This window comes from Lemur catta, chromosome 20 (assembly GCF_020740605.2).
Source record: "Lemur catta isolate mLemCat1 chromosome 20, mLemCat1.pri, whole genome shotgun sequence".
NCBI lineage: Eukaryota > Metazoa > Chordata > Mammalia > Primates > Lemuridae > Lemur > Lemur catta.
The window spans coordinates 31,526,637-31,551,438 of NC_059147.1; the positions used below are offsets into that span (position 1 = coordinate 31,526,637).

The following is a 24,802-nucleotide window of genomic DNA, read 5'->3' on the forward strand; positions in this document are numbered from 1 at the left end:
TGTCTCCCCCTTGCTTCCCCCCAAGAGGTGACAGAGGTGACAGTGATACATCCACACTGGACCTGCAGGAGGCGGCCTCTGGGGCCCCACCCAGGGTGCCAAGGGGCCACAGAGTACCCTGCTGGGAACCACATGATGGCAGCTGGCCAGGCAGAGAGCTGCCTCTGAACAGCAGGGACAGAGAGAGGCCCCAGGATGTGCCTGGGCATGACTACGCCCCACCCTTCTTTTTCCTTTTTTCTGGCCCAACTTCAGTGGCTAAATCTGGTCATGTTTTATGCAGCCCTGAAAGATATCCTCAATCCTTCCAAGAAAAGGAAGGGAATAGAAATACAGAGAAATAGATTTTGTTTTGTTTTTGTAACAGCATTTTTGGGACGAATTCACATACCATAAAATTCACCCTTTTAAATTATTTAATATATAATTACATGGTTTTTAGTAGATTCAGAATTGTGCAATTATCAGTACTATCTAATTTCAGAACATTTTCATCACCCCAAAAAGAAATCCGTTATCCTTTAGCAGCCATCCCCCATGTCCCCAACTTCCCCACCCCTGGCAACTACTTTGTGTCCCTACAGATGTGCCGATTCTGACATCTCAGGGACATGGGCGCATACAGTACTGTTCTTTCGTATATGGCTTCTTTCACTTCGTATGACGTCTTCAAGGTACGTCCCGCTGTAGCGTGAGAAGTTGACTGATGATGGTTAAATGCATTCAACAAATATTCGCTGAGCTCCCACCGTGCCAGCCTTGGGGGTCCAGCCGGGAATGAAACTGACAATGAACCCTGCCCTGGGGCGGGGCTTCTAGTTGGGAAGAGGGACACTAAACCAAATGAATAAGTAAATTAATCATAATATTAGACCCTGGATAAGAGCTGAAGTGAAGCTTAAAGCCGGAGGCAGGCGAAGAGCGTGGATGTGACTTGGAACGGAGCGGTCAGCCGAGGCCTGGCCACCGGGACGTCCCGCCCAGGCTGGAAGGAGGCGAGGAGCAAAGCTGCCACGCGATGCCTCCCGGCCCGCGCCGAAGTCCCGGCACGCAGGTCTGTCCCCCGGGGCCGGGGCCGTCGCCGGTCCCTCCGCGCCCCGCGCCCGGCACGGGGGGCGACACGCGGCGGGCATTTCGCGCGGCGCGGCCGCCGCCCGCCTCGGGGGCACGGAGCGAGGCTCGGGGTCGCGGGGGCTGCGGGCGCGGGGACGCCGGCCTGGGTCCCGCCCCGCCGCAAGCCCCGCCCCGCGCCGCCTGAGCCCACCTCCCCGCGGCCGCCGCCATTGGCCGCGCGCGCGCCGCCGCCCTCGGCTCGCACTTCCTGGCGGAGCCATGGCTGCGCTCCCCGCCGGCCCCGCGGCCCCGCCGCCCGGGCCCCGCCGCGCCGCCCGCCCGGCCCGCCCGGCCCCGCCGCCCGGGCGCCCCGCGCCGCGCCCGTAGCGCGCCCCCCAGGTGGGCCTCCGCGCGCCCACCCGCGCGGCCGGGAGCCGGGGGCGCTGCCGTCCGGGGCGCGGGGCGGGGGCGGGGACGGGCGGGGACCCGAGGGTCCCGGCCCCTGCGAGCTGCGATCCCCCAGCGGCCCTTTGTGCTTGGGTGGGTGCCGCGGGGCGGGCAGGGAGGGCGAACCGGGCGCCGCGGGCCTGCGTCCCGGCCACGGCGGGGTGGGGGAGTGCCGCCGCCCGCGCAGGTGGGACAGGTGCGGCCTGTGCGCCGGTCCCCGCGCGGCCGCAGGTAAGTGTCCCGCCGTGGGCGCCGGCCTCGGGCGCGTCCCAGCGCCGCCTCCTCCCCGCCGGCTCGAGCCCGCCCGGCGACCGTTGTGCCGGCCGTTCCGCCAGGGGGTGCGGGTCCGAGCGAGCGGGTCCCCGGAGACCCGCCGGCGACACCCGGGACGGTGAGTGCCGCCGGGCAGCCGTGTGGATTTCGGCAGCCTAGCGTTTCCTCGAGCGCTGCGGCCGGGAAGGAGCGCGGGGAGGAGGCTCCCTGGGGACCCTCCCGTCCCGGACGTGGCCTCTGTGCCCCTGTTTACCAAAAGACCTTTTCCTTGTAACTTGGGATCGCCACTGCGTTTGTGGGTGGCCTTGACCCTTCGCCTCCTTCCGAAAAGCACAGGAGGCGGCTGACACCCAGCACGGGTAGCAGCAGCCCCAGACCACTTGCCGGGGGACAAAGGCAGGCGCCGGCGCCGGGGACGCTGTCCTGAGATCTCGGCCTAGAAAGGAAAGCGCCGGCGTCGGAGGGCGAAACTGAGCCCTGGCGGCTGCCCGGGCTGGTGGAGAGAGAGGACACCTGCCCCTTTCTGCAGTGTGACCTTGGGCGAGCCCCCAAGCCACCCAGCGTGGGTGCCTCGCGGTGGAAGTGATGGTGGCACCTGTCTCAGAGGGTGAAGGCGGAATGAGGAAGTCAGGGGCATGCAGTAGGCACGGCTCGAATGCTGGTTTTCTTCCCTTCCCTCTCTGGGCCTCCCAGCAGCCTAGGGGCACTCAGGAAGGCCGGGGGTGGGAACAGCTTGTCATTGTCACAAAGTTGCTAGTTTGTCAAGAGAAATCTAGTTGTCCTTTCCTTCCCCCGGGGGAGTTGCACGGGATGGAGTGTGCCTTAATCCATTCCTCCCATGGGAACACTGGAGCCCCCTCCCTGTGTCCCTGATTATCTTGGAACAGTGCTGACTTTTTGTCACATTGTGCTTTATTAGCAAGGGCTGTTTGCTTAATAGGTAACAAATTGACTCTTCTCGTGAACTCAGGTATCAGGGGGAAAAATTACTCTTTAAAACCTCAGTCCCAGTATGTGACTTGTGCTAACACTACTAGCTTAGTCCTTCCCGTGTGTGCCCCCCATACTCCAACCAATTCCCCTCCCCCCTAGCCTAGCGCTGTGCTGTTGGTGAGTTGCTGAGCGTTTCAGTGCTGGTAGAAATGCCTAGTGCACCAGCCCATTCTATAGATTTGACTGTGAAGTTCAGAGAGGTTAACACACTTGCTCAAGTTCATGTTCAAGGCAAGGCTTAGGCCCCAGCAGAGGTTTTCTGCCTGAGAGTTTTTTTTTTTTCTTTTTTAAATGGCGGTATAAGCTAAGGGTTTAGAGGTTGGAATCCCGACTCTGCCAGTTCCTAGCGTGCAGTGCTGTGCAAGTTATGTCACCCCACTGCCATCAGCGTCGTCCTGGTAAAATGAGGCTGGTGATAGTGCCAGCCCCATGGGGTCGTGGTAGGAATTAAATGAGTGAAGACACGGAAAAGCACTTAGGACAGTGTGTAGGTTTAAAAGTAAGATACTCTCAAAGACTGGGCCTCATCTAGTATTGTGTCATGGTGGAGGGCCTAGATTTGAAGCTGGACAGACCTGGGAGTAAATCTCAGCCATTTACTAGCTTTGTAACCGTGAGAGAGCAATATCCTCACCTGTGGAGTGTGATAAGTGACATCAGCCGGGCCAAGTATTTGTGGGGGTTAAATGAGACAGGATGTGAAGCCCCTGAGCTTGGTCCCAGGGCCATAGTCTGGGCTCCGAAATGATAACTATTGTCATAACCTGGATCTAGCCAAAAGCCCTAGTTCAGATTAAGAATCAAAAGGTAGCTAAAAGGACGGAGCTTCATGCCATGATGTTGTGAGATTTCCGATGATGACATGGGTGAAATGTCCAATTCTAACAACCTAGTTCTCAACGCACAGCATAAAAGAGACCTTTGTAGTACACTGTCCTCTCTCTTTCCTCCACGTGACCATTGTCACTCTTGTTGTCCTTGTTATCTGCCAGCAGGGCCTGAAATCAGTGAATGACCTAGAGTTGTGACTACATGCTCAGGAATCCCGTTCTCGTCGCAGGGCTGCGATCTCCTTTGCAATGGAGGGAGGCAGGCAGACGCGGGTGTCTCGGCCCTACAAGATCAGCGAATCGTCAAAGGTCTGTGAGCATTCACTTTTTGTTCTAATGGTAGTATAAGCGAAGGGTTTAGAGGTTGGAATCCCAGCGCTGCCGGTTCCTGGCGTGCGGTGCTGTGCAAGTCATTTCGCCTCACCTACCACCTGTGCCAACTGCCTGAGAAGTGAGATTGTTTTTCTGATTAACTTATCTCTCATGCGTAGACTGATGTTTATGCCGTTCGTATTGCTGTTAATCTCCTTAACAACCAAGAGAGGTGGAAACAGGCAAAGAGGGGAAAGTGTCATAAAATCAGAGAGAGTGGGAATTGCAAGGGACATTAGAGACACTGTGGCCAGATGTCTTTATTTTTCAGTGGGACATTCCAGAGCTCCCTCTGTGGTACAGTTTAGCTCGTTTATTCCGTGCACCCACCGTAAGAGGGGGATGACACAGGAAAAGAACCAGGGGGTTTCTGTCCCTGCTTGGAGGCTCAGAAACTCCAAGGACGTGTGCATTGGAAACCCAGCCTTCGACCTTGTGCTGGGGCAACATAATGTGTATCCCTGGATGTTAAGGGCCTGGGTTGCCCTTAACCCAAGTGAGGGTGGGTTGCCCAGGTCCAGGCTGCCAGGGGTTTGTCCATTTGAAAATATATACACCCGGCCCCACCCCAGACCTGCCCAGTTAAAATCTGAGAGCAGAAACCGGCCCTTCAGCAAACTCCCTGGCATGATTCTGAGCAGCCTCTGGCCCCACAGCTGCTGTTGACAAAGATTGGGGGGACCTGTTAAAAGTGTCCCTTTTGGGGATTAAATTTTCTAGTTACCTTAAATCGTGCATTCTCAAGGAAGGCGACATTGGCCCCCAAGCAGCTGAAAGTTGGTTCTTGGAGATGCGGAAAGAATTTTACTCTTTTTATATGTAAAGCACAGCTCTCTACACGCAGTACCCAGGCGGACATTCAGTGCATCTATGGTGTTAAAATTTTGCTGGGGGACTGTTGGGGGGAAATATCCTAAAAGGCTTCTTAGGGGGATGATAATATGCCGCTTTAGGTAGAGGGAGTTGTGAGCGGCCCGCAGGTTTGAGAAAAGGGGCAAAGAGGTTCTACAGATGTGCATGAAGGAAAAGCGGGGTGTCGTTTTCAAGAGAGGTTGGTTCTCCCAAGAAAGAATCTCCTATTTCCGTTTGAGTTTACCGAGAAGGCTCCTGCCAAGCCCCGCTTTGTCGAGAGGGAACCCAGAAAGGTCTCCCTGCTCTCTCAAAGGAGCTTTGTTTGCAACTTGGCTGTGAAGACAGTGTCGCTTTCTAAGTTTGATAGCGCTAGAAATCTTTGTCCCTCGTGCCAGACTCTGGGTTTGTTTCTCTCTGAATGGAAGCTCTCAGGAATAGGGTCTCTATCCTTCGGTTGATGATATTTATGTTTCTAATTTTTTATTTCAAAAAGTGCCCAAATCATAAGCGTACTGTTGAGTTTCTAGACATTAAACACACCCACGTTGCCAGCACTTGGATGGGAGAAAAAAAAAAAAAAAAAGAACAATCCCAGACCCTTCCATCCGATGCACTCAAGACAGCCACTCTCACAGCCTCTAACGCTGTGGTTTTGCCGGCTTTTGACCTTTATTTAACTGGAATCGTGGGGTGGGTACTCCTGGGTGCCTCTGAGTCTCGCCCACCTTGCTGCGCGCAGGGCAGTGATGGGTGGTCTCGGCACAGCAGAGCCTTCCTGCCGTGGGGCCACCACCGTCCGCTCATCTACCCTGCGGTGCGGTGGTCCATTTTGGTGCTGAGTTCTTATCTCACGTATGAGACCCCACACCTGCTGCGTTCTCGCCCGTGTCAGCCCCGACCACCTGCGTTCCTCCCTCCCCACCCCTTGGCCTTTCCGTGGATGAAGGCACTGAAGTAGGAAATAAAGGATTAACACCATCGGAGAATCTTAGGGATGGGCGCTTCTAAATCACCCGACATGCTGAAACTGTTACTGATGTCCCTTTAAAATTAGAAAATCCCGTTTGTGTGTTTTTGGAAAGTTGTCATCTACGCAGCTATGCTAAAACGCCAGGTTGCAGCCGCGACCCAGGTGAGGGATTACTCCTGCCTGCTTAGTATGGAGACCCAGTTCTGGAAACAACGGCTGCTCTTTTCCCCGCGCCGGCTCGCCGGAGCAGATGGCTCCCCGGCAGCTGGAGTCCGGGGCCTTCCCCGCTCCCACCCGGGCCGTCTCCCTTTCTGTGCAGCAGCCTGGGGTCGTGGGCACCTCCGGCTCGGTGTGGCAGCTCCCGCACCCTCCGCAGCTTAGAGACAACCCGAGGCCCGGGCTGGGCAGAGCGCTACCTGGTTCTCAGGCCACTGAGCCTTCGCTGCTGCTCGATCACTTGCCACTCCAGTACTGTGTCATTTCCTGCCTTCAGTGCACGCCAGGGAGGGGGCCCAGACCATTCCTGCTTAATGAGAAGCCAGAACTAGGCCAGCCCGGTGCTGTCTGTGCGTGAGCAGAATAAACAGAGGTATCCGCAAGTGGGGCCTGGGAAAGCCCGCCTGTGACGGAATGCACGCAGCAGGGCCTGGCGCTCTGAGCTTGGAAGGGAAGGAAACGTTAGGTAATATCTGTTGGCACCCTCCACGGGTTGCGAGGGCATTGCCCACTTCTGTCGCGTGGCCAGGGCGCTGACGTCGGCATTGGCTGGATGTGGAAGGACCGTGGGGAATAAAGTTTCTCAGTGACAAAGGCACCAGCAGCAGTAAGGAGCAGATGTGAAAGGGAAGAAAAAAAAATAGTAAGATCCACTATTTAGCAGGACATATGTTGAGAAAGAAGTAATTTATAAGAATTCCGGGAAGGGCCTGGCACAGTGGCTCACGCCTGTAATCCCAACACTTTGGGAGGCCAAGGTGGGAGGGCTGCTTGAGGCCAGGAGTTGGAGGTTGCAGTGAGCTTTGAGGGGCCACTGCACTCCAGCCCCAGGGAAAGAGCAAGACTCTTTCTCCAAAAAAAGCCAGAATTTCAGGAGGTGCCTGCCAGCCACAAAGCTGCTAGCTCCTAATCAGCCACAAGCCCTCGGTCCGTTTGTCCCTCCCCTCCACGTTTCCCCTCTGTAGGCTTTACAACCAGCCAGTTCTTTGCCTCAGTCTCCCTTGCACAGACCTGCGTGATATTTTTGAATGGTCTGTTTCTCCCTACGTTGAATTTTCTTGTTTGTTTTTGTTTTACAGTGAATAAATAAAGCAGTGTCAGGATCCCAAAAGCACAGTTAGTCAGGATTTAGAAACTGTTGTCTGGGCCTGATGGATCCTTGTATCCCCAAAAGCACGTGGCAGGCACATAGCGCTCAATAAGTGTCCGCCAACTTAAATTTATTGAATTAATTAATCATAGTAAATATTCGTATTAATTAATCTGTTGATTCCAGCATAGCGTGGTGATTAAGGGCTGGGCTCTGGAATCAGGCCTAGGTTCGAGCCTCAGCCCTGCTACGCCGTCCCTGCGGGACTTTGGGCCTGTTTCTTAGTCTCTCTGAACCTCAGTGTTCCTCATCTGGGAATGGGGTTATAGCAGATGTTCCCTCAGGGGGTTCTTGCGATGCCCGAGTGAGAGTACGTGTCCAGCGTGCAGCACACGTGGTCTGCGGGAGAAGACAGCATCCCCGCACTTTACATACAGTAGATTTCCTTTATCCCTGGCAATAGCCGGGGAAGCCGAGTTTCTCAAAGTAGGATCCCCAGAGCACCTTGGTCCAGAAATGTTAAATCTCTGGGACCTGCCACCTCCTTGGACTGACCAGTAGAACCTGCGGGGCAGGTGTGGGGGGTCATGCTCTCTAGCATGACGGTGCGCCAAGCACTTTGTAAGGCACAGAGACAGCCGTCTTCCTCAGAGCAGAGCCCGGTGGGGTTGACAGTCACAACAGCCAACGTCTTTTAGCTCTGCTTGGGCCCAGCTCTGGTCTGTGTTCCAGCTCAGTGACCCCCAAACCCACGTGGGAAACACCCACATCCTCCCTTGTGAGAGAGGAAATGGGGGCTCCCAGGGTGGCCGTGGCTTAGCCAAGACTACACAGCTAGGAAGCGGCAGCGCTGAGGTTCAGACCCAGATCCCGGCTGATTTTGGAGACTAGACCGCGAGCGACTCCACTTCCCAAATTGGATAGCGTTTCAAACCCATCTGTCATGACCTGTGGTTACAAGGAAAGAGGGAGTGGGAAGGAGAGAAGAAAGAAGGGAAGTTTTTAGGAATTCTGTTTATAAAGAAGGAATAAGAGAGGGAGAGAGAAAGCAAGTTTTTAGGACATGGATTTATAAACAAAGAAGAAAGGAAAGAGAAGGAAATAAGCCTGCATATAATACATACACACGTGCAGAAACACCTTTAGTTCCTGTGATGCCCTCCAACACGGCATCTGATTTCCTGTTCTCTCTTTTTTCTTTTTTTTTTTTGAGACTGAGTCTCACTTTGTTGCCCAGCTAGAGTGAGTGCCGTGGCGTCAGCCTAGCTCACAGCAACCTCAAACTCCTGGGCTTAAGCAATCCTACTGCCTCAGCCTCCCGAGTAGCTGGGACTACAGGCATGCGCCACCATGCCCGGCTAATTTTTTGTATATATATTTTTATTTGTCCAGATAATTTATTTCTATTTTTAGTAGAGATGGGGTCTCACTCAGGCTGGTCTCGAACTCCTGACCTCGAGCGATCCACCCGCCTCGGCCTCCCAGAGTGCCAGGATTACAGGCGTGAGCCACCGCGCCCGGCCCCTCCTGTTCTCTTTTATTTTGTTTCACTTAAAATGCTGGTCGAGGCCGGACGCGATGGCTCACGCCTGTAATCCTGGCACTCTGGGAGGCTGAGACGGGAGGATCGCTTGAGGCCAGGAGTAGGAGGTGGCCGTGAGCTGTGATCGCACCACTGCACTCCAGCCTGGACAACTGAGGGAGACCCCATCTCAGAATAAAATAAAATAAAACGCTGGTCGGGCCCCCCTGGACTGGTCCCAGCTCTGAGCAGGTGTGCTCCTTGTCCCTGACATGCCTTCTCCGTCACAGGTGTACCGCTGGGCCGACCACTCGAGCACGGTGCTGCAGCGGCTCAACGAGCAGCGTCTCCGTGGCCTCTTCTGCGACATCGTCCTGGTGGCCGACGAGCAGCGGGTGCCGGCCCACCGCAACCTGCTGGCCGTGTGCAGCGACTACTTCAACTCCATGTTCACCATCGGCATGCGGGAGGCCTTCCAGAAGGAGGTGGAGCTGATCGGCGCCTCCTACATCGGGCTCAAGGCCGTGGTGGACTTCCTGTACGGCGGCGAGCTGGCGCTGGACGGCGGCAACATCGACTACGTGCTGGAGACGGCGCACCTGCTGCAGATCTGGACGGTGGTGGACTTCTGCTGCGACTACCTGGAGCAGGAGGTGAGCGAGGACAACTACCTGTACCTGCAGGAGCTGGCCTCCATCTACAGCCTCAAGCGGCTGGACGCCTTCATCGACGGCTTCGTCCTGAGCCACTTCGGCACGCTGTCCTTCACGCCCGACTTCCTGCAGAACATCTCCATGCAGAAGCTGTGCGTGTACCTGAGCAGCAGCCAGGTGCAGCGGGAGTGCGAGCACGACCTGCTGCAGGCCGCCCTGCAGTGGCTCACGCAGCAGCCCGAGCGCGAGGCCCACGCCCACCAGGTGCTGGAGAACATCCACTTCCCGCTCATCCCCAAGAACGACCTGCTGCACCGCGTCAAGCCGGCCGTGTGCTCGCTGCTGCCCAAGGAGGCGGGCTGCGAGGGCTTCATCGAGGAGGCCGTGCGCTACCACAACAGCCTGGCGGCCCAGCCTGTCATGCAGACCAAGCGCACGGCGCTGCGCACCAACGAGGAGCGCCTGCTGTTCGTGGGCGGCGAGGTCTCCGAGCGGTGTCTGGAGCTCAGTGACGACACCTGCTACCTGGACACCAAGAGCGAGCAGTGGGTCAAGGAGACGCCCCTGCCGGCCCGGCGAAGCCACCACTGCGTCGCCGTGCTGGGCGGCTTCATCTTCATCGCCGGCGGCAGCTTCTCACGGGACAACGGAGGGGATGCGGCCTCCAATCTTCTTTATAGGTATGACCCCCGCTGTAAACAGTGGATCAAGGTGAGATTAAAGCCGGATTATTTCTTTACTCTTGAGGCCTCTCTTGCTGTCCTGAACCTAGCCTTGACCTCCCCTTCCTGCCCTCGGGTCTTGACTATCCTTCTGAACGGGGTGTGACGATAAAGGGATGAGGACATTACTCCCGCCCTCCCCCGGGACACACCTGGTCGGGGTTGGGGGGCCAAGCGCCCACCCCCTGACAGGTCGGTCCCAGTGGAGCTTTCTGCACGGATGGGAGCGGTCTGCATCTGCTGTCTGGTGACGTAGCCACCAGCCACGTGTGGCCATGGAGCACATGAAGTGTGGCCAGTGCTACTGAAGAACTGACTTTTCAATTTTATTTCATTTTAACTGATTCACACGTAAATGGCCACACACAGTTCGTGACTACCACATTGGACAGCACCGATCCAAAGGTTTGATCCATTGTTCAAACAATGTCCCCTGTGTCTCGGAGTCTCTACCGGGCTCCTCTTCTGGAGAGGTTTTGGGAGCTAGAATAGTTTAAAGAGGCTGCAGAGGCTCACAGCTGGCCCGTGGGCAGGTTCGCGGCCTGATTCTGGGAAGAGTGGGGACCTTGCCCTCAGACCTGGGGTCGCATCGCAGCTTGACTGAGCCGGAGCCAGGGGATCCAGGTCCTTGCCCTCCAGATTTCAGACTCCTCCTCTGGGAATACGTGTGGGACCCTGGCCTTCTAGAGTCCGGGGTGGGTGTGGCTCACGCGCACTGGCAGGGCCCTGGCTGGGGAAGGCCTCTCCGTTCTCCAGGATGCCTCGGCCGACCGCCACCCTGAGAATCCGTCTCAGTCTTTATACTCACACCTCAGCAGTTTTTACTTAATCCGTGTTCTTGTGAGCTCAAAACTCAGTCGGAACGGACTCCAGGTGACCTTTCGATTTTATTCTCAAAATCTAAAACCTCCCTCTGAGGTCTGAGTCTCAGCACCAGAAAGAGCCTGTCCTCCCAGGCTCTGCAGCGGCGGCTGCCGCGTGCCGGGCCTCCCGCGGGACCGTGTTCATTGTGTGTTCTGCTTGGATTCATTTAAAAAAAAAAAAAAAAAAAAGCTGGGTCTGCTACTTTTTAATTTCTTGTGAGTGCCACTTTCTGCGCTGTTGACACGAGTAGCGATCAGCATTAACTTTCTAAAATATCTGGTGGGGGGAGGGGAAATATGAATTTTTATTTCAGCAAAACCACCAGGTCAGCAATTCTGAACCGCGTCGTATCCTGTGGAATTCTAGTCCACGGGGTCAGCCGTGTGGCCAAGCAAGTTCGGGGAGCCGTGTGTCTCCCTCCCCCTCCTGGGGGTTCACGGTGTCTCAGGGAAACCTCAGGGGCTCTGAGAAGTCCCGCCTGAAGGACCCCTGTTTCCTCCAGTGTCACTGCCGCCTCCCTCACTGGCTTGGCCACCGTCCCGCCCTCCTGGGCTGCGTGTTCAGCAGACACACGTGGAGAACGCGGTGCCAGGCGCTGCCTGGGTCGGGGAAGGGAAGGCACAGGTGTCTCGTCTCCGCAGGTGGCCTCCATGAACCAGCGCCGCGTGGATTTCTACCTCGCCTCCATCGAAGACATGCTGGTGGCCGTCGGGGGCCGGAATGAGAACGGAGCACTCTCGTCAGTAGAGACGTACAGTCCCAAGACCGACTCCTGGTCCTATGTGGCCGGCCTGCCAAGGTGACCAGGGGCTTTGTGACAGGCTGTTCAAACGGGACATTTTTATGGGATGTGGTTCAGTACACTGCACTCTCTGGGCATTTTGGCCTGCGATTCCAGGGAAAAAGTCTCCTGGCTCGTCGACAACAGAGGGTTGGCGGTGAGGGGCGAGGGTGGGGGGCGCGGTGGTGAAGAGCCGGCTCTGCCGCCAGGGCGCACCCACAGCTGCCCGGTCTGCTCCGTTCCCGAGTTCCAGAGGGCGCGTACTGAGCTCAGATGGGGGATCTCCCCGAGTTTGGGCAGGAGGCGTCCAAAGAGGTGGGGCGTGTCTGTCCTAGATCTAAGACATGGCGAGTGTCTTCACCCCCACACGCTTTGCTTCCTCCTCTGTAGAGTGGGGCAATAGGGATTCCCGCCCCAGAGCACCGCCGTGAAGCCCTGGTGTGGCACCTCGCACACAGGGCGTGCTCTGGGCTCAGTGGCTCTTGTTCTTCCCAGTCCTCCCAGTATCCCGGTGTACGTTTATTGAGCATTTATTACCAGCACGGGAGTAGCAGAAGGTGCACACCATTTATTTTATGGGTTCCCTGTTGCTGCACCCGAAAGCACACTTCCTAACCACTCATGCTGTGGAACACGTGCAGGTGTCTTGGGGACGTTGTCCCCAAGAGTTAAAAGAGTGTATGGGGTAAGCACCCATGTTTTAAAGTCATGGCTGAGGTGCAAATCCCAGCTCCTCCAATTCCCAGACGGCTACCTTCATGGAGAGGTTCCAGGAAGCCCGTGAATTGATACCACGATACCTGTTATTAGATGATTTGACAGTCTTCATAGTAGCCGTGGATTGCTGTGTGACCCCAGGCCAGGTGCTTTATGTACTATCCCTTGGTAGCCATGGTAACCTACTGGGGCAGAGGTGGGCCCCTGTGTAACTTCCTGTCTGACCCGGGAGGACATGGAGGGGGCGGGGCAGTGGTGTCAATTCTGGCCATGTCCCAGGCCACCCGGGACCCGTGATCTCCCTGCACTCAGGGGCTCTGTCATCCCGTCTCACAGATGGGAAGTGAAGCTTCATGATAGCAGTAAGGACGTCTGCTGTCGTCCCTTTCTCTGGGCCAGCCCTGTGATCCATGTGCCTTAAACACCACAACAACCCTGTTATTATTTTTTCTTTCTAAAAGGACTTTAGGAGTTGGAGTAAACACAATCCATGATGCCGTCATCCTTAGTGCGTGCATGTCCCACATTTGCTTAATTTACTTACTCGTATCTTTTTCCATTTATTGGCTTGTTTGTATAATGGGGCCTCCATGACCCCACAGCCCAGCCCCGGAGCCTGGACATTGAAGGGTCACTGTCTGCCCTGGGAATGTGCTTCTGTGACTATTGCTCCAAATGCTTTGCCCTCCTGTCCCCTGCCTCCCGGCTAAGGAACCACTATCCTGAATTCCATGACAATGTTCTATTGGCTTTTTTAAAGCCTTTGTTTGGACTTTTTTTCCCTTTTCAATAGACTTCAGTTTTTAGAGCAGTTTGGGGTTTGCAGAAAATTGAGCAGGAAGTACAGAGCGTTCCTGCACACCCTCTCCTGGCGCACACGCAGTTCAAGGCGTTGCCCTGCGTTGCTGCGCTGCAAGTGATGCTGCAGGTCGTTACAAGTGATGAACCAATATTGACACATTGTTATTAACTAAAGTCCCTGGTTTACATTGGGGTCCACTCTGCTGCATGGTTCTGTGGCTTTTGGCAAATGCATAATGACACGTGCCCACCGTTAACAGTATCATACAGAATAGTTTTGTGGCCCTAAAAAATCCCTCTTGCTGTCGCTGTTCATCCCGCATCCTCCGTCCACCAGCCCCTGGCATCCACTGATTTTGCTGTCTATGTAGTTTTCCCTTTTCCAGAACATCATCACAGTTAGAATTGCATTTTATGTTCTGTTCCCTCTTTGATATGTAATTTGATCGGGCCCACGTGTATGCCTAAAATAGCATATCTTTTTAGTTGTTTTCAGCCATTATGAGAAGGGTGACAGCCCTGTGATTATACCCATTTCCCAGATGGGACAGTGCAGATTCAGAGAAGGGCAGAGCTGGGATTCCAGCCCAGGTGGCCTGACTGCAAAGCTGCCCCTTTACTTGCCTGGCCACTTCTTGTCTAATGACACCTGCCATCTCCGAAGTGTTTGTGGGATGCCTGTTGCCTGTATTATCTCCTGAAACCCTACAACCCCCAAGAGGTCAGGTTGCTCCCATTTTGCAGAAGAGGCAACTGAGGCCCCGGCACAGCACTGAGCTCCCTCTGTGTCCGTCGGTCTCTCTGCAGGTTCACGTACGGCCACGCGGGCACCATCTACAAAGACTTTGTGTACATCTCGGGGGGCCACGACTACCAGATCGGCCCTTACCGCAAGAACCTGCTGTGCTACGACCACCGGACGGACGTGTGGGAGGAGCGGCGGCCCATGACCACGGCCCGCGGCTGGCACAGCATGTGCAGCCTGGGCGACAGCATCTACTCCATCGGGGGCAGCGACGACAACATCGAGTCCATGGAGCGCTTCGACGTGCTGGGCGTGGAGGCCTACAGCCCGCAGTGCAACCAGTGGACCCGCGTGGCGCCGCTGCTGCACGCCAACAGCGAGTCGGGCGTGGCCGTGTGGGAGGGCCGCATCTACATCCTGGGCGGGTACAGCTGGGAGAACACCGCCTTCTCCAAGACCGTGCAGGTGTACGACCGCGAGGCCAACAAGTGGAGCAAAGGCATCGACCTGCCCAAGGCCATTGCCGGCGTGTCGGCCTGCGTCTGTGCCCTGAAGCCGCGGCTGGAGGACAAGAAGAAGAAGGGCAAGGGCAAGAGGCACCAGGACCGGGGCCAGTGACCCGCCGGGGCCTCGGCCGCTGCCGGCTCCCGAGCGTCTGCAGACCAGCGGCGGCCGCTCCGATCCTGGCGACATCATGTGCTACTTAGCAGCTTTTTTTACTTTTCTGATTCCTGGTATTTCTATGATATCACAGTAACCGATTAAATATTGTATGTAACTTTACATAACTTGCTTGAATAATTAAACCTGGGCCCAGGCAGTGAAGAACTTTTATCTGTGCAGGTCTCCGTCCCCCTGGGTCCCCCTCACCGTCCCCCGACAGTCGCCAGCACACGGGTTACATAAAGATGTTTGTAATGAAACCCAGAGCCTTGACGCCTAGTCCAAGCCGCCCCAAACCTGGCTGAGCTTTTAAAAATACAGGTCCCTGGGCCCCACCTCAGAATTGTCACATCCAGAACTAGCAGGATAAGCGAGGGAGGCTGCTCGGAAACTGTGCTTTAGCCAGTTCTTGGGGTTCAGAGCATCAGCCACATTTGGGAATCGCTGGTGAGCTCAAGTGTGTTTACAAATGAGGGCACAGAGACCCCCCAAGAGGGTGAGTGAATGGCCGAGGGTCACGCCGCCCCCTACGCTGGCAGGTGAGACTTGGGGACTCCCTGCCAGGACGCTGTGCTGAGATTTTCGTGTCAGGTGAATGCTGTTTCTGAATAATCCCAGTTTTCCGGGTTGGTAATCTTCCTGAGTTCTAAAGGTGATAGGTAACCAAGAAAGAAAGGAAAAAGGCGTGAAGCTCGTTATAAACATTCTGTAATTTATGCTTTTTTTCCCCTTCTTTTTTTCTTTTTCTCAACACACTGTCTGTGTAGTGCGGACGTAGTGAGCTCCCAAATCTCCGTTTACTTCTCAGGAAAGGAGAAGTGAGCACCGTAGAATCTGCGGTGGTTTTCTGCCAGTCTTTCTCTGAGATGCCGTTGAAAGCTCCCACACAGATGAGGCCCTGCTGATCCCTAAGAAGGTCGCTGGCCGTCTCCCCCGACGCCAGCAATGGGTCCTGGTCCCAGTTACCTGCTACTAAGTAGTTTTGTGCTGCCAGGCAAATTCTTTAACAGGTCTCCATCTGTTGCCTCCACTCCTTGAGCAGCAGGGTGGGAGTGCGGTGAGACCATCTCTGGGCTCCTGTCAGGGGAGAAGTGCTCTTTATATAAGCTGTGAATACGTGTTAGGCGCCTCCTTTTGAGACGGTTAACTGCCCTGTACTGACTCCTGCAGGAGTTTCTAGAACAGGTATCGATAGTGCATGACCTTGGAGAGCTCTCAGGCGGCTGTCCGCACCGAGGTGCAATGCAGAGTCCCCCGGGAGGGTAGGATTGGGATCAGTTTCGATCTTGAGCCAAGGAAGGCGTTTATGGTCTGTACCTCAGCAAAGATCTGACTGCAGAGATGAGAAGGCGGCAGGATGTCTTGTTAACGCTGATACTGGAGTGAGAAAATCTTGGTTAACATTTATTTCCATTTCTTTTGTGTCTTTGCTGCACATCCTTTCTGTTTCTTTCAAGGCTGACTGTGATTTCCATGGGTCTGTGTTTGCCGTCATCCAGGAGAGGAGAGAGGCAGTGTGGGGGTTGAAAGCTTCAATGCCCAAGTTACTGCCTTCTTGTTGCTAGTTAGGTGCGCAGTCTACATATTTAGCTAGTTACTTGCATGTGGGAGCCTCTGGAGGCTTGCAGAATGTTGAGAGGTTCTGCAAAGCATACAAACAAACCAAAAAGCTGTAAACTGTTCTTGGAGCCCTGCAACACTCCAGCGTATTAAAGGCTCTGAGAAGTCCTGCATTCATTGTTAACCTTCCATCAACCTGGCATTTCCAAACTTCTTTGAGCCCGAAACTCTTCTTTTGTCTCATATCTAGTCCCAGACCTCCACAACACATGTTTTGCAGAACTTCTGGCAACTTGGGGATTGCTCACCCCCATCTTACTCCGGGAAAGGTTTTGTTACTTGAAGAGCCTTCAGAAGGCACAGCATGGTGTGGCACGTGTGGGCTGTTCTCCCTAACTCAGCCCAGATCATGGACAAACGGGTGGTTCTTCAACCAGCATCTAGGGGCAGGCTGGGGAGAGCAGATAAAGTCTGAATGATTTGGGGAGCAGAATGGCTTTGACCTTGGAGAGAGGAGACCCATTGGTTTCTAGCCTAAGCCAGCTCTTGTTATGTTCTGCTGCTGGGACTTGTCCCTAGATACACGTGAGGTGCTGGCCTCTATTCTGATTTTCTTGTACCTTGTGAGTTACATGCGATGCCCTGCACCTTATGTTTTGTGATCTTTCCTGACACTATTAATTTGCAGTTTGTAATTTACATGGCTTCGAATCTAATATTAATAAGGATGAAAACGTTCCTTTAAAGGGAAGATTGATGAGTAAGTTCTGTCTCGTGGACCAACTCCTAACAGTGGGTGGTAGCCACACAGAAAAGTGTTTGAGCTTGCTGGAGTCCCCGGACAGGCTCCAGAGAGCCTCGGGGTGGCACCTGGGCCAGGGTTTCGTGACCCGTGTTTTTAAGTTGAAAACGCACTCTGCTGTGCAGCCCAGCTAAAAATGGAAGAAAGTGGTTTTTATCTCAGATGGGCGGAGCCTGGGGCTGTGCTCACGCAGGTGGCTGTTCGCACTGCACACTCGCGGCCGTGCGGTTTCACGCGGGACCGAGTTCGTGCGCTCCCGTCGGAGATGAAAACGGCTACTTTGCCGTTGTGTTGTTAAACCATCAGAGCTCCAAGCTGTTCCCTTGAACTTCGAGAACACCTGGATTGTTTGTGTTAATCTTTCAGAATAAGTATGGCAGGCTTTTATTTAGGTTTGGATTTTTCTGATTTTTAAAGAATTAGAGTTTTAACTTCATAGTAGTTGTAGGTTTGGGGTTTGATCCTCACCCAAGTTGGAATCCTGTTTGCTTAAGACGTACGTGTGATGACAGCAGGGAAGGAGAGTAGAAAGCTGAATAATCCTTGTCACTTGTAGGGGTCTTTCTGCTATTTGAAATATACACGGATTTTCTTTTCAACTTACCTATACTTAGCAACTCAGCTGGTATTTTTAACATTCTGCCATTTTCGGAAGACGACCAGGTAGGACTTCTAGACCTTGATCTGAGCAGAGCCACATGTGAATTCTGAATGTCCCTCCCTCAACCCCTTCGTGATAAGCTGAGCACATGGTGACTTAGTAGAGACCCAGAAGCTAACCCTACGGGGTGTTCAGTTTGGGGGCGGGAACCCAAATGACAAGGCGAAGTGGAGTCCCCTTCTGGAGTCCAGGGTCCTACTCTATGAGTTTGGGTGTATTAACTTGAGGTTCAAAGTACTTCGTCCCCTAAGCCAAGAGTGACCTTTCAGTGATTTGTAGCAATGTGGAAAGTGAAAGAGGACCCCCTACGGCCCCCACAACCCCGTGTAGAATTACTGACCTTCATGCTTTGCCCTGGGCCTCCGCAGGGTAGCAGCACCCCACGGACCTGTGGCTCTCAGAGCTAGTGGGTAGACTCAGCCCACTGGTCCCCATCCTGGAGGGACAGCTGGAGCTGAGGTTTGGGCCTCCTGGTGTCCCCATGGATTCTGAGTGCCCCCCAAGGGGAGAAGAAGTGGGGGTGTCACCCCGGCCTCCAGGATAAACCCTAGCGTGTCGGGCAGCTCCCGCCCAGGCACCTGGAGACTGACCTGTGCATCTGCCGAGCCTGGCAGTTTTTAGAGTTTTTTGAAATGTTTTGATACTTTTTGATACAATTTGCTAATAGCCATTTTGTAGAATGCCTGCTCGGTTTTCCACCTTATCCCCTGCCTCCAGCACCTTGATCTGTGCTGGACAACAAACGTCCTGTGGTCAGCGTCAGGACCTCGGCTCACGTGGCTTTGTCTTGGATCTTGCCCTTCTCTGCGGCGGATCTGATAGAACTCTGGAATCGTGCAAGGTCACACGGCCCGTGAGTATGACCATCTTAGGCCCCCAACTGATTTGCCAAGAGGACACTTTAACTCCCCTAAGAGGTTCTGCGTTTCTTCCAAAGCTCCTACCTCAGCAGTGTGCGCAGACTTGGAGAGACACCTGAGGGCCGGTCCACATCCCACCTTTCTCATACGGGTCATTTCTCCATCAGATACACGGCTGGGGGCCCGGGGTCCTGGTCTACGCCCATCTGTTCTTTCTTTTAAATAAATCTTAACATGAAATCCTTAAAAGCAGAGACAGCAAACCATTCTTGCACTTTATAGAATCATTGTCTATAGACGTTGTTAATTTCTTCGTCTTTTTTTTTTTTTAACATGAACAGAATTTGTGGCTTCTGAGGTTGTCTGGGGGTCTTGAGAAATTGTGCATTGGTTGCCTTAGTTAAAAGAGTTGAGTGAATGTACAAATTTCAGTGGCGGAGGGGACAAACCCTTCCATGTGTCTGTTTTCTTTGAGAAAAGTGACTCCACCTTTTCAAAGCTGCTTGAAGCCATCTTGACAGGTTGCTTGTAACGTAAGGAAGAGTAACGTCCTTCGGGTCAGACGAGGGTGGCCCCTTTTCAAAATCAGTGAGATATTTGAGGATTAAGTAATTCACTGGGTACGTTCTGGCTACTAATGTTACTGAAATCTGTAATTGTGTTTCTTTTAATTTGTTGCTTTTGTATTTGTAATTTTATGACATTCAAAATTTTTCTGTCTTACCTCTTTTTAATTAATTTTCTGCATGTTGCTTTTTTTCCCCCTTTGTTTTTAATTCTATACAGAGTATTCAATTCTTAAAACACATTAAAATAATTTGCCTGCAAAGGTATGGTTTATAATTATATTCCTAGTCTGGTGTGGTTATTGTAACGATCTCTGGTCCAATTTTCTCTGCCCGTGCGAAAAAGAACCCCTTGCATGTCGAGGCCAAATATAATTTGGAAATTAACCAGGCTTCCTCTTAGGCAGGCTGCGACATTTTGACTCTGCTTTCGTCGTGCTTCTAATTACTATATTTTGCCAGGAAATTCATTCAGATCCTTGATGGCTACACTAAGTCCTCTTGACCTGAAATGAAACTGTTTGCTTAAATTTGTGTCAATTGGGGTAATTCGATTAGAAACGAAACATAGAAACCAAGGAAAACATAGCTTATAACAAGCAATGTGTTATCTTTTATCAGAAAACCGCTAATGGCATTTCCATGAGACCTGAGGAGAGGGGAGTGGCTCCCCTGCCTGGCTGGGGGTTTGCAAGGCCACCAGCCGACAGGAGCCCAGTCACAGTTGTGTACCTTTCCCCGATTCCTCTTTGGGAGGATAGAGGCAGGTACCTGTGCACCCCTCACACCTGGAACCTTGATTAGAAGTTGCCTCTGCACCAGTGAGCCCCCACACAGGACCCTGGCTGCTGGTCCTCGATTCCTCACCCGGGTCATTGCAGCTTCAGAAGACTCTTGGGTTAGAAATGACACTCTCCCATTTTCCAGATGAAGAATGCAAAGCTCAGGTTAATCATCACGGAATTACCTTGCCTGCCCAGCTAGTCCATCGTCTGGTCTGAGTTTTCCTGAATGCAGAACCTTAGACAAGGACTTGGATGCAGGTAGTTTTGGGGGGAGGTGGTCCCCAGGAAGCCAGAATGGGACAGAAGGGAGGAAATGCTGGTAAGAAGGTGCTTTACTGCTGAGTAACAAATCACCCCCCAGCAGTGGCTTAAAACAGTAATAATCATTTATTATGCTGATGAATCTGAGGGTTGACCTGGCTCAGGTAAGCAGCTGTCACCTGAGTCTCCCACTGTCTGTCACAGACGGGGGGGCGGGGAGGGGGTCTCCTATAGGCCTGAGTGGGAAACCCCAAGACAACTGGGCCTTGTCCCGCATCTCCGGTCCCCTCCCCTTCTCTTTCTCTCTCGCTCTTCCCGTCCCCTTCCTCCCCTCACCCCTTTGGTCTCTCCTGCTCTGGTCTCTCCACTTGGTGGCCTTGCCCAGACTTCCTACATGGCAGCCAGAGGCTCCCAAAGCAAATGTCCTCAGTGTCATTAGCAGAGGCCATGTGACTTTTTCCAGCCCAGCCCGGGAAGTCAGGGACCATTACTTTGCTGCCCCTTGAGGCTGCCACAGAAGCCCCCCCAGGGTCACAGGAGGGGATGCAGTGGGTGCCTCTTGCTGGGGGGAGAGTTCGTGAATTGGCAGCCCTGTCTCAAAACCGCAGCAGCAGCTGCCTGCCTGAGGCCCTGGGGCTTGCTGCTGCTGGGCGTGGCTGGCCCCGTGTCACCTGCTGCAGTTCCTCAGTGAGGGCTGCTCCCAGAGGCCTCAGTGCCCCTCCACGAGCTGGCCACACAGGGGCTGAGAGGCCGTGGGGCAAAAAGAAGTGCATTGTGTGACAGAGGGGATGCTGTCGGCCTGCAGCCGGCCAGAGCCCGCACTGGATGTCCACTGCCACTGCACTAGAATCAGAGGAGGGCCGAGGCCTGTGCTGGGACTCCAGGGACACCTGCTACAGGGGCAGAGGCAGACGCTAATCCAGCTCTGCCAGCTCAGACCACACTTTTCAACAACTCTAACACAGCCACCATTGGAAGTTACTATGTGGGTTTCAGTACTGTGTCCCCAAACAGGGGACAGAAATGGACCAAGAAATACGTAAGGTCAAGTCCGGGCGTGGTGGCTCATGCCTGTATTCCTAGCATACTGGGAGGCCGAGGCGGGAGGATCACTCAAGGTCAGGAGTTCGAGATCAGCCTGAGCAAGAGTGAGACCCTGTCTCTACTAAAAATAGAAAGAAATTATATGGACAACTAAAAATATATATAGAAAAATTAGCTGGGCATGGTGGCACATGCCTGTAGTCCCAGCTACTTGGGAGGCTGAGGAAGGAGGATCGCTTGAGCCCAGGAGTCTGAGGTTGCCGTGAGCTAGGCTGACGCCATGGCACTGTAGCCTGGGCAACAGAGTGAGACTCTGTCTCAAAAAAAAAAAAAAAAAAATTTTTGTTTTGTAGAGATGGGGTCTCACTATGTTGCCCAGCCTGACTTATTTTCAAAGGAAAAATTTGGCTGGGGTATGTGTGTGTGTGTGTACAGTTTTACGAATTTTAACAAATAACCAATCAATTGTTCACCGTAAAACCTAAAGCCCGGGAATGGATGCACAGATAAACAAAACTTGGTCTGTCCACGGAAAGGAGTATTATCCAGCCATAAAAAGGAATGAAATTCTGATCCATGCTACACACACGGATGAAGCTTGAAAACATGGTGCTCAGGGAAAGCAGCCAGACCCAGAAGGCCACATCATGTATGATTCCATTTCTATGACATGTCCAGGATTTGCCAGAACAGGCAACTTTATAGAGACAGAAAGTAGATCAGTGGTTGCTTAGGGCTGCGGTAGGGATGAGTGAGGATAAGGGAGCAATAGCTAAAAGGCACCGTGTTTGACCTCGTGACAAGGACAATGCTCTAAGATTGTGAGATGGTCGCACGTATCTGTGGCTATCCGAAAAATCATTGAATTGTACCCTCTGAATGGGCGAATTGTGTAGTAAGTGAATTATAACTTGATGAAGTTATTCAAAATGTTAAAGCAACATTTCCTTCTTTCTCTGAGGTTTTTTTTTCGTTTTTTCTTTGTTGGTTTTGGTTGTTTTGTTTTTTGAGCGCAGAGCCCAGGGCATCCTCCAGGCGGAGCACTGGAGCAGCATGGCTGGGAACTCAGAGATGCAAACTCTTGGGGCCACCCAGACCCCCTGAATCAACCACTCCCTGGGCGGGGTAGGGCCCAGAGGTGTGTTTAAAAAGCCCTCCCAGAGATTCTGCTGCACGCTGGAGTTTGAGAACCACCGCTCTCTGGAGCAATCTGCCTCCTTTCCCTGCCCACAGGCCTGCCTGGGCTGTGAGTGCCCACCAGTTGCCCCCAGCTGTGCCCAGGTTGCTCTGGAGGAAAGCTGAGCTGCGGGATTCTCTCAGGTCAAGCACAGCCTGGCTGGGGTAGCTGAAGGAAAGGAAGGCTAGGGAAGGCCCTGGAGCCAGCCTCTGCAGGGGCACGCATCGCTGCATCCCCGGGAAAGCATGCCTCCTCTGCACCCTTCCTGTTGACGGCAGCAGGGGGCCCCGGGCACGGCCCAGCCCCGTGACAGGTGTCCTGCCAGCTCTGTGCTCCACGCAGGCTCAGAGCGTGGTCTCCTGCTCTGCTCGGTGGGATCACCTTACCAAGCGCACTGCAGTCGTGATTCCTCCCCAGGGGCCACGGCCCCACTCTCGCAGGCGTCCAAAGGTGCTAAAAATACGTATAACTCCCAGATGCAGCTCTGTGTTTCTAAGCGCACCAGCGCTGCAGGCCTTTGTCGTTCCAGGTTAAAATTCAGGAGACTTGGATCCCAATCCAGTACGCATTGCAAAGTGGCCTCCAGCAAGCCTCTCTCGGCATGGCTTGTTTTTGGAATGAGGACTAGATCACGCCTCTGTGGACGGAACACAGGCCTGGGGGTCAGGGGACGCGGGTTTTAGCGTTGGCTCCGTCACAGGGCCCTGGGCAAGGCACTCCACCCTTCACATTTCAGTTCCTCACGTCATGGGAAGCGATGGCTGGAGATCAGGGCTCCTCGGGGCACGGTCCGCGGAGCCCTTGCCACTAAGGAGCTGCCTAAAGGAGATCGTGGTCAGAATATGTTTGGGGGACTCTTGGCAATGTCCCCCTCTTGGAGACTCACACTGGGGTGCACATCGATATTTTACAGCCTCCGAAAATCCCACAGGACACCTGTTTAACTTTGCTTAAACCAGGATTTCCCAAGCTTGCTTGGCTCTATTAATAAGTAGAGAGATTGTGTGTCGACACGACACACATTGGAAAACGAGATGCTAAGGGATTTCTGTGTCCCATCCACGCTGACGGTGAAAGATTCAGTGACTGTCCTGTCACCCGCATAGAAGAACGCCACAAAGATATCAAAGAGGATGGCCAGCTGGATTTCAGGATATACACCCCCCCAGAGGACAGCGGCTGGACATGGTTGCTACATTCCAAGTCTGGCTTTCAAGAGTTTGCAGACCTAGAATCTTGGTCTGGTTAATGTATCTGTGATGGTTCATTTTATGGGTCAACCTGGCTGGGCCACGGTGCTCAGCTTTGTGGTCAAACATTATTCTAGATCTTTCCGTGAAAGTGTTTTTGAATGAGATTAACATTTAAATTGGTGGACTTTGAATAAAGCAGATTGCCCTCCGTAACGTGGGTGGACCTCATCCAGCCAGCGGGAGGCCCTGAGAGAGCAAAGACTGGGCTTCCTGCACAGGAGGGAATGCTGCCAGCAGGCAGCTGTGTCACCAAACCGCAGCGCCCGCTCTTCCTGGTCCCCAGCCTGCCGGCCTCCCCTGCAGACTTTGGACTCACCAGCCTCCGTAATCACAGGAACAAATCACTTAAAGTCAGTTTCTCTCTCTCTCTCTCTCTCTCTCTCTATACACACACACACACACACACACACACACACACACACGCACGCACACACACACGCCCTGTTGGTTCTGTTTCTCTGGAGAACTCTGACTAGCGCATCTACGACATCCACAAGGGAACAGACCACTCAGGGAATGCACCATGCGAACTGAACCAAACCCTAGAAGACAGAGGTGAGGGGACTCCTTCTCGGGGCAGGGCTTTTCCTGGAGCACCTTCTCATCCACTGCATGTGGAAAGAGAAGTTGGCCGAGATAAGACTATACATATACACACACATGTATATGCACACGTACATATATGTACACGTAGATTCATGGGCAGTGGCAAATGGCTTATCAGGTTGGTCAGGAACCTGGAAGAAAAAGGTAGAAGCCTGGGGACAGGGAGGACTGGCGACGAGACACGGGAGGGGCTTGCACACGTGGGCCCAGGGAAGACGCCCGTGGTATCCCAGGGTAGTGTTCACTAGAGAGCGTGTGCCAGCTGCCTTTGGTTTCACTAACTGTCCTCTTGCAAGCTTCCCAGCCAGAATCCTGGAGGAACTGTGTATTCGTATGCTAGGGCTGCCATGACAAAGTCCCACCGACTGGGCAGCTTAAACAACAGAAATCCACTTCCTCACACCTCTGGAGGCTGGAAGTCTGGGGTCAAGGTTGACAGGGTTGGTTTCTCTCCGTGGCTTGCAGACGGCCACCTTCTCCCTGTGTCCTCACATGGTCCTCCCTCTGTGCATGTCCGTGTCCTAATCTCCTCTTCTTACAAGGATGTCAGTTCTACTGGATCAGGCTCATACGATCTCATTTAACTTTATCACCTCTTTAAAGACCCTATGTCCAAATACAGGCACATTCGAGGTCCTAAGGTCCTAGAACTTCAACATATGA

General features: G+C 53.6%; 1 protein-coding gene across 2 annotated transcripts; it reads left to right on the forward strand.

Annotated features, from left to right (window-relative positions):
* Positions 1-1,436: 1,436 nt before the first annotated feature.
* Positions 1,437-14,684, forward strand: KLHL36 (kelch like family member 36). Of its 2 annotated transcripts, none has more exons than XM_045533711.1 (5): positions 1,437-1,452; positions 3,762-3,905; positions 8,909-9,982; positions 11,499-11,656; positions 13,964-14,684. In XM_045533711.1, exons 2-5 carry the CDS (start codon positions 3,846-3,848, stop codon positions 14,517-14,519), a joined length of 1,848 nt encoding a protein of 615 aa, XP_045389667.1. In that variant the 5' UTR covers positions 1,437-1,452; positions 3,762-3,845; the 3' UTR covers positions 14,520-14,684. The 2 variants fall into 2 exon arrangements, with proteins under 2 accessions (XP_045389667.1, XP_045389666.1); XM_045533710.1 differs by lacking the exon at positions 1,437-1,452 and adding an exon at positions 1,668-1,731.
* The last annotated feature ends 10,118 nt before the right edge of the window (positions 14,685-24,802 follow it).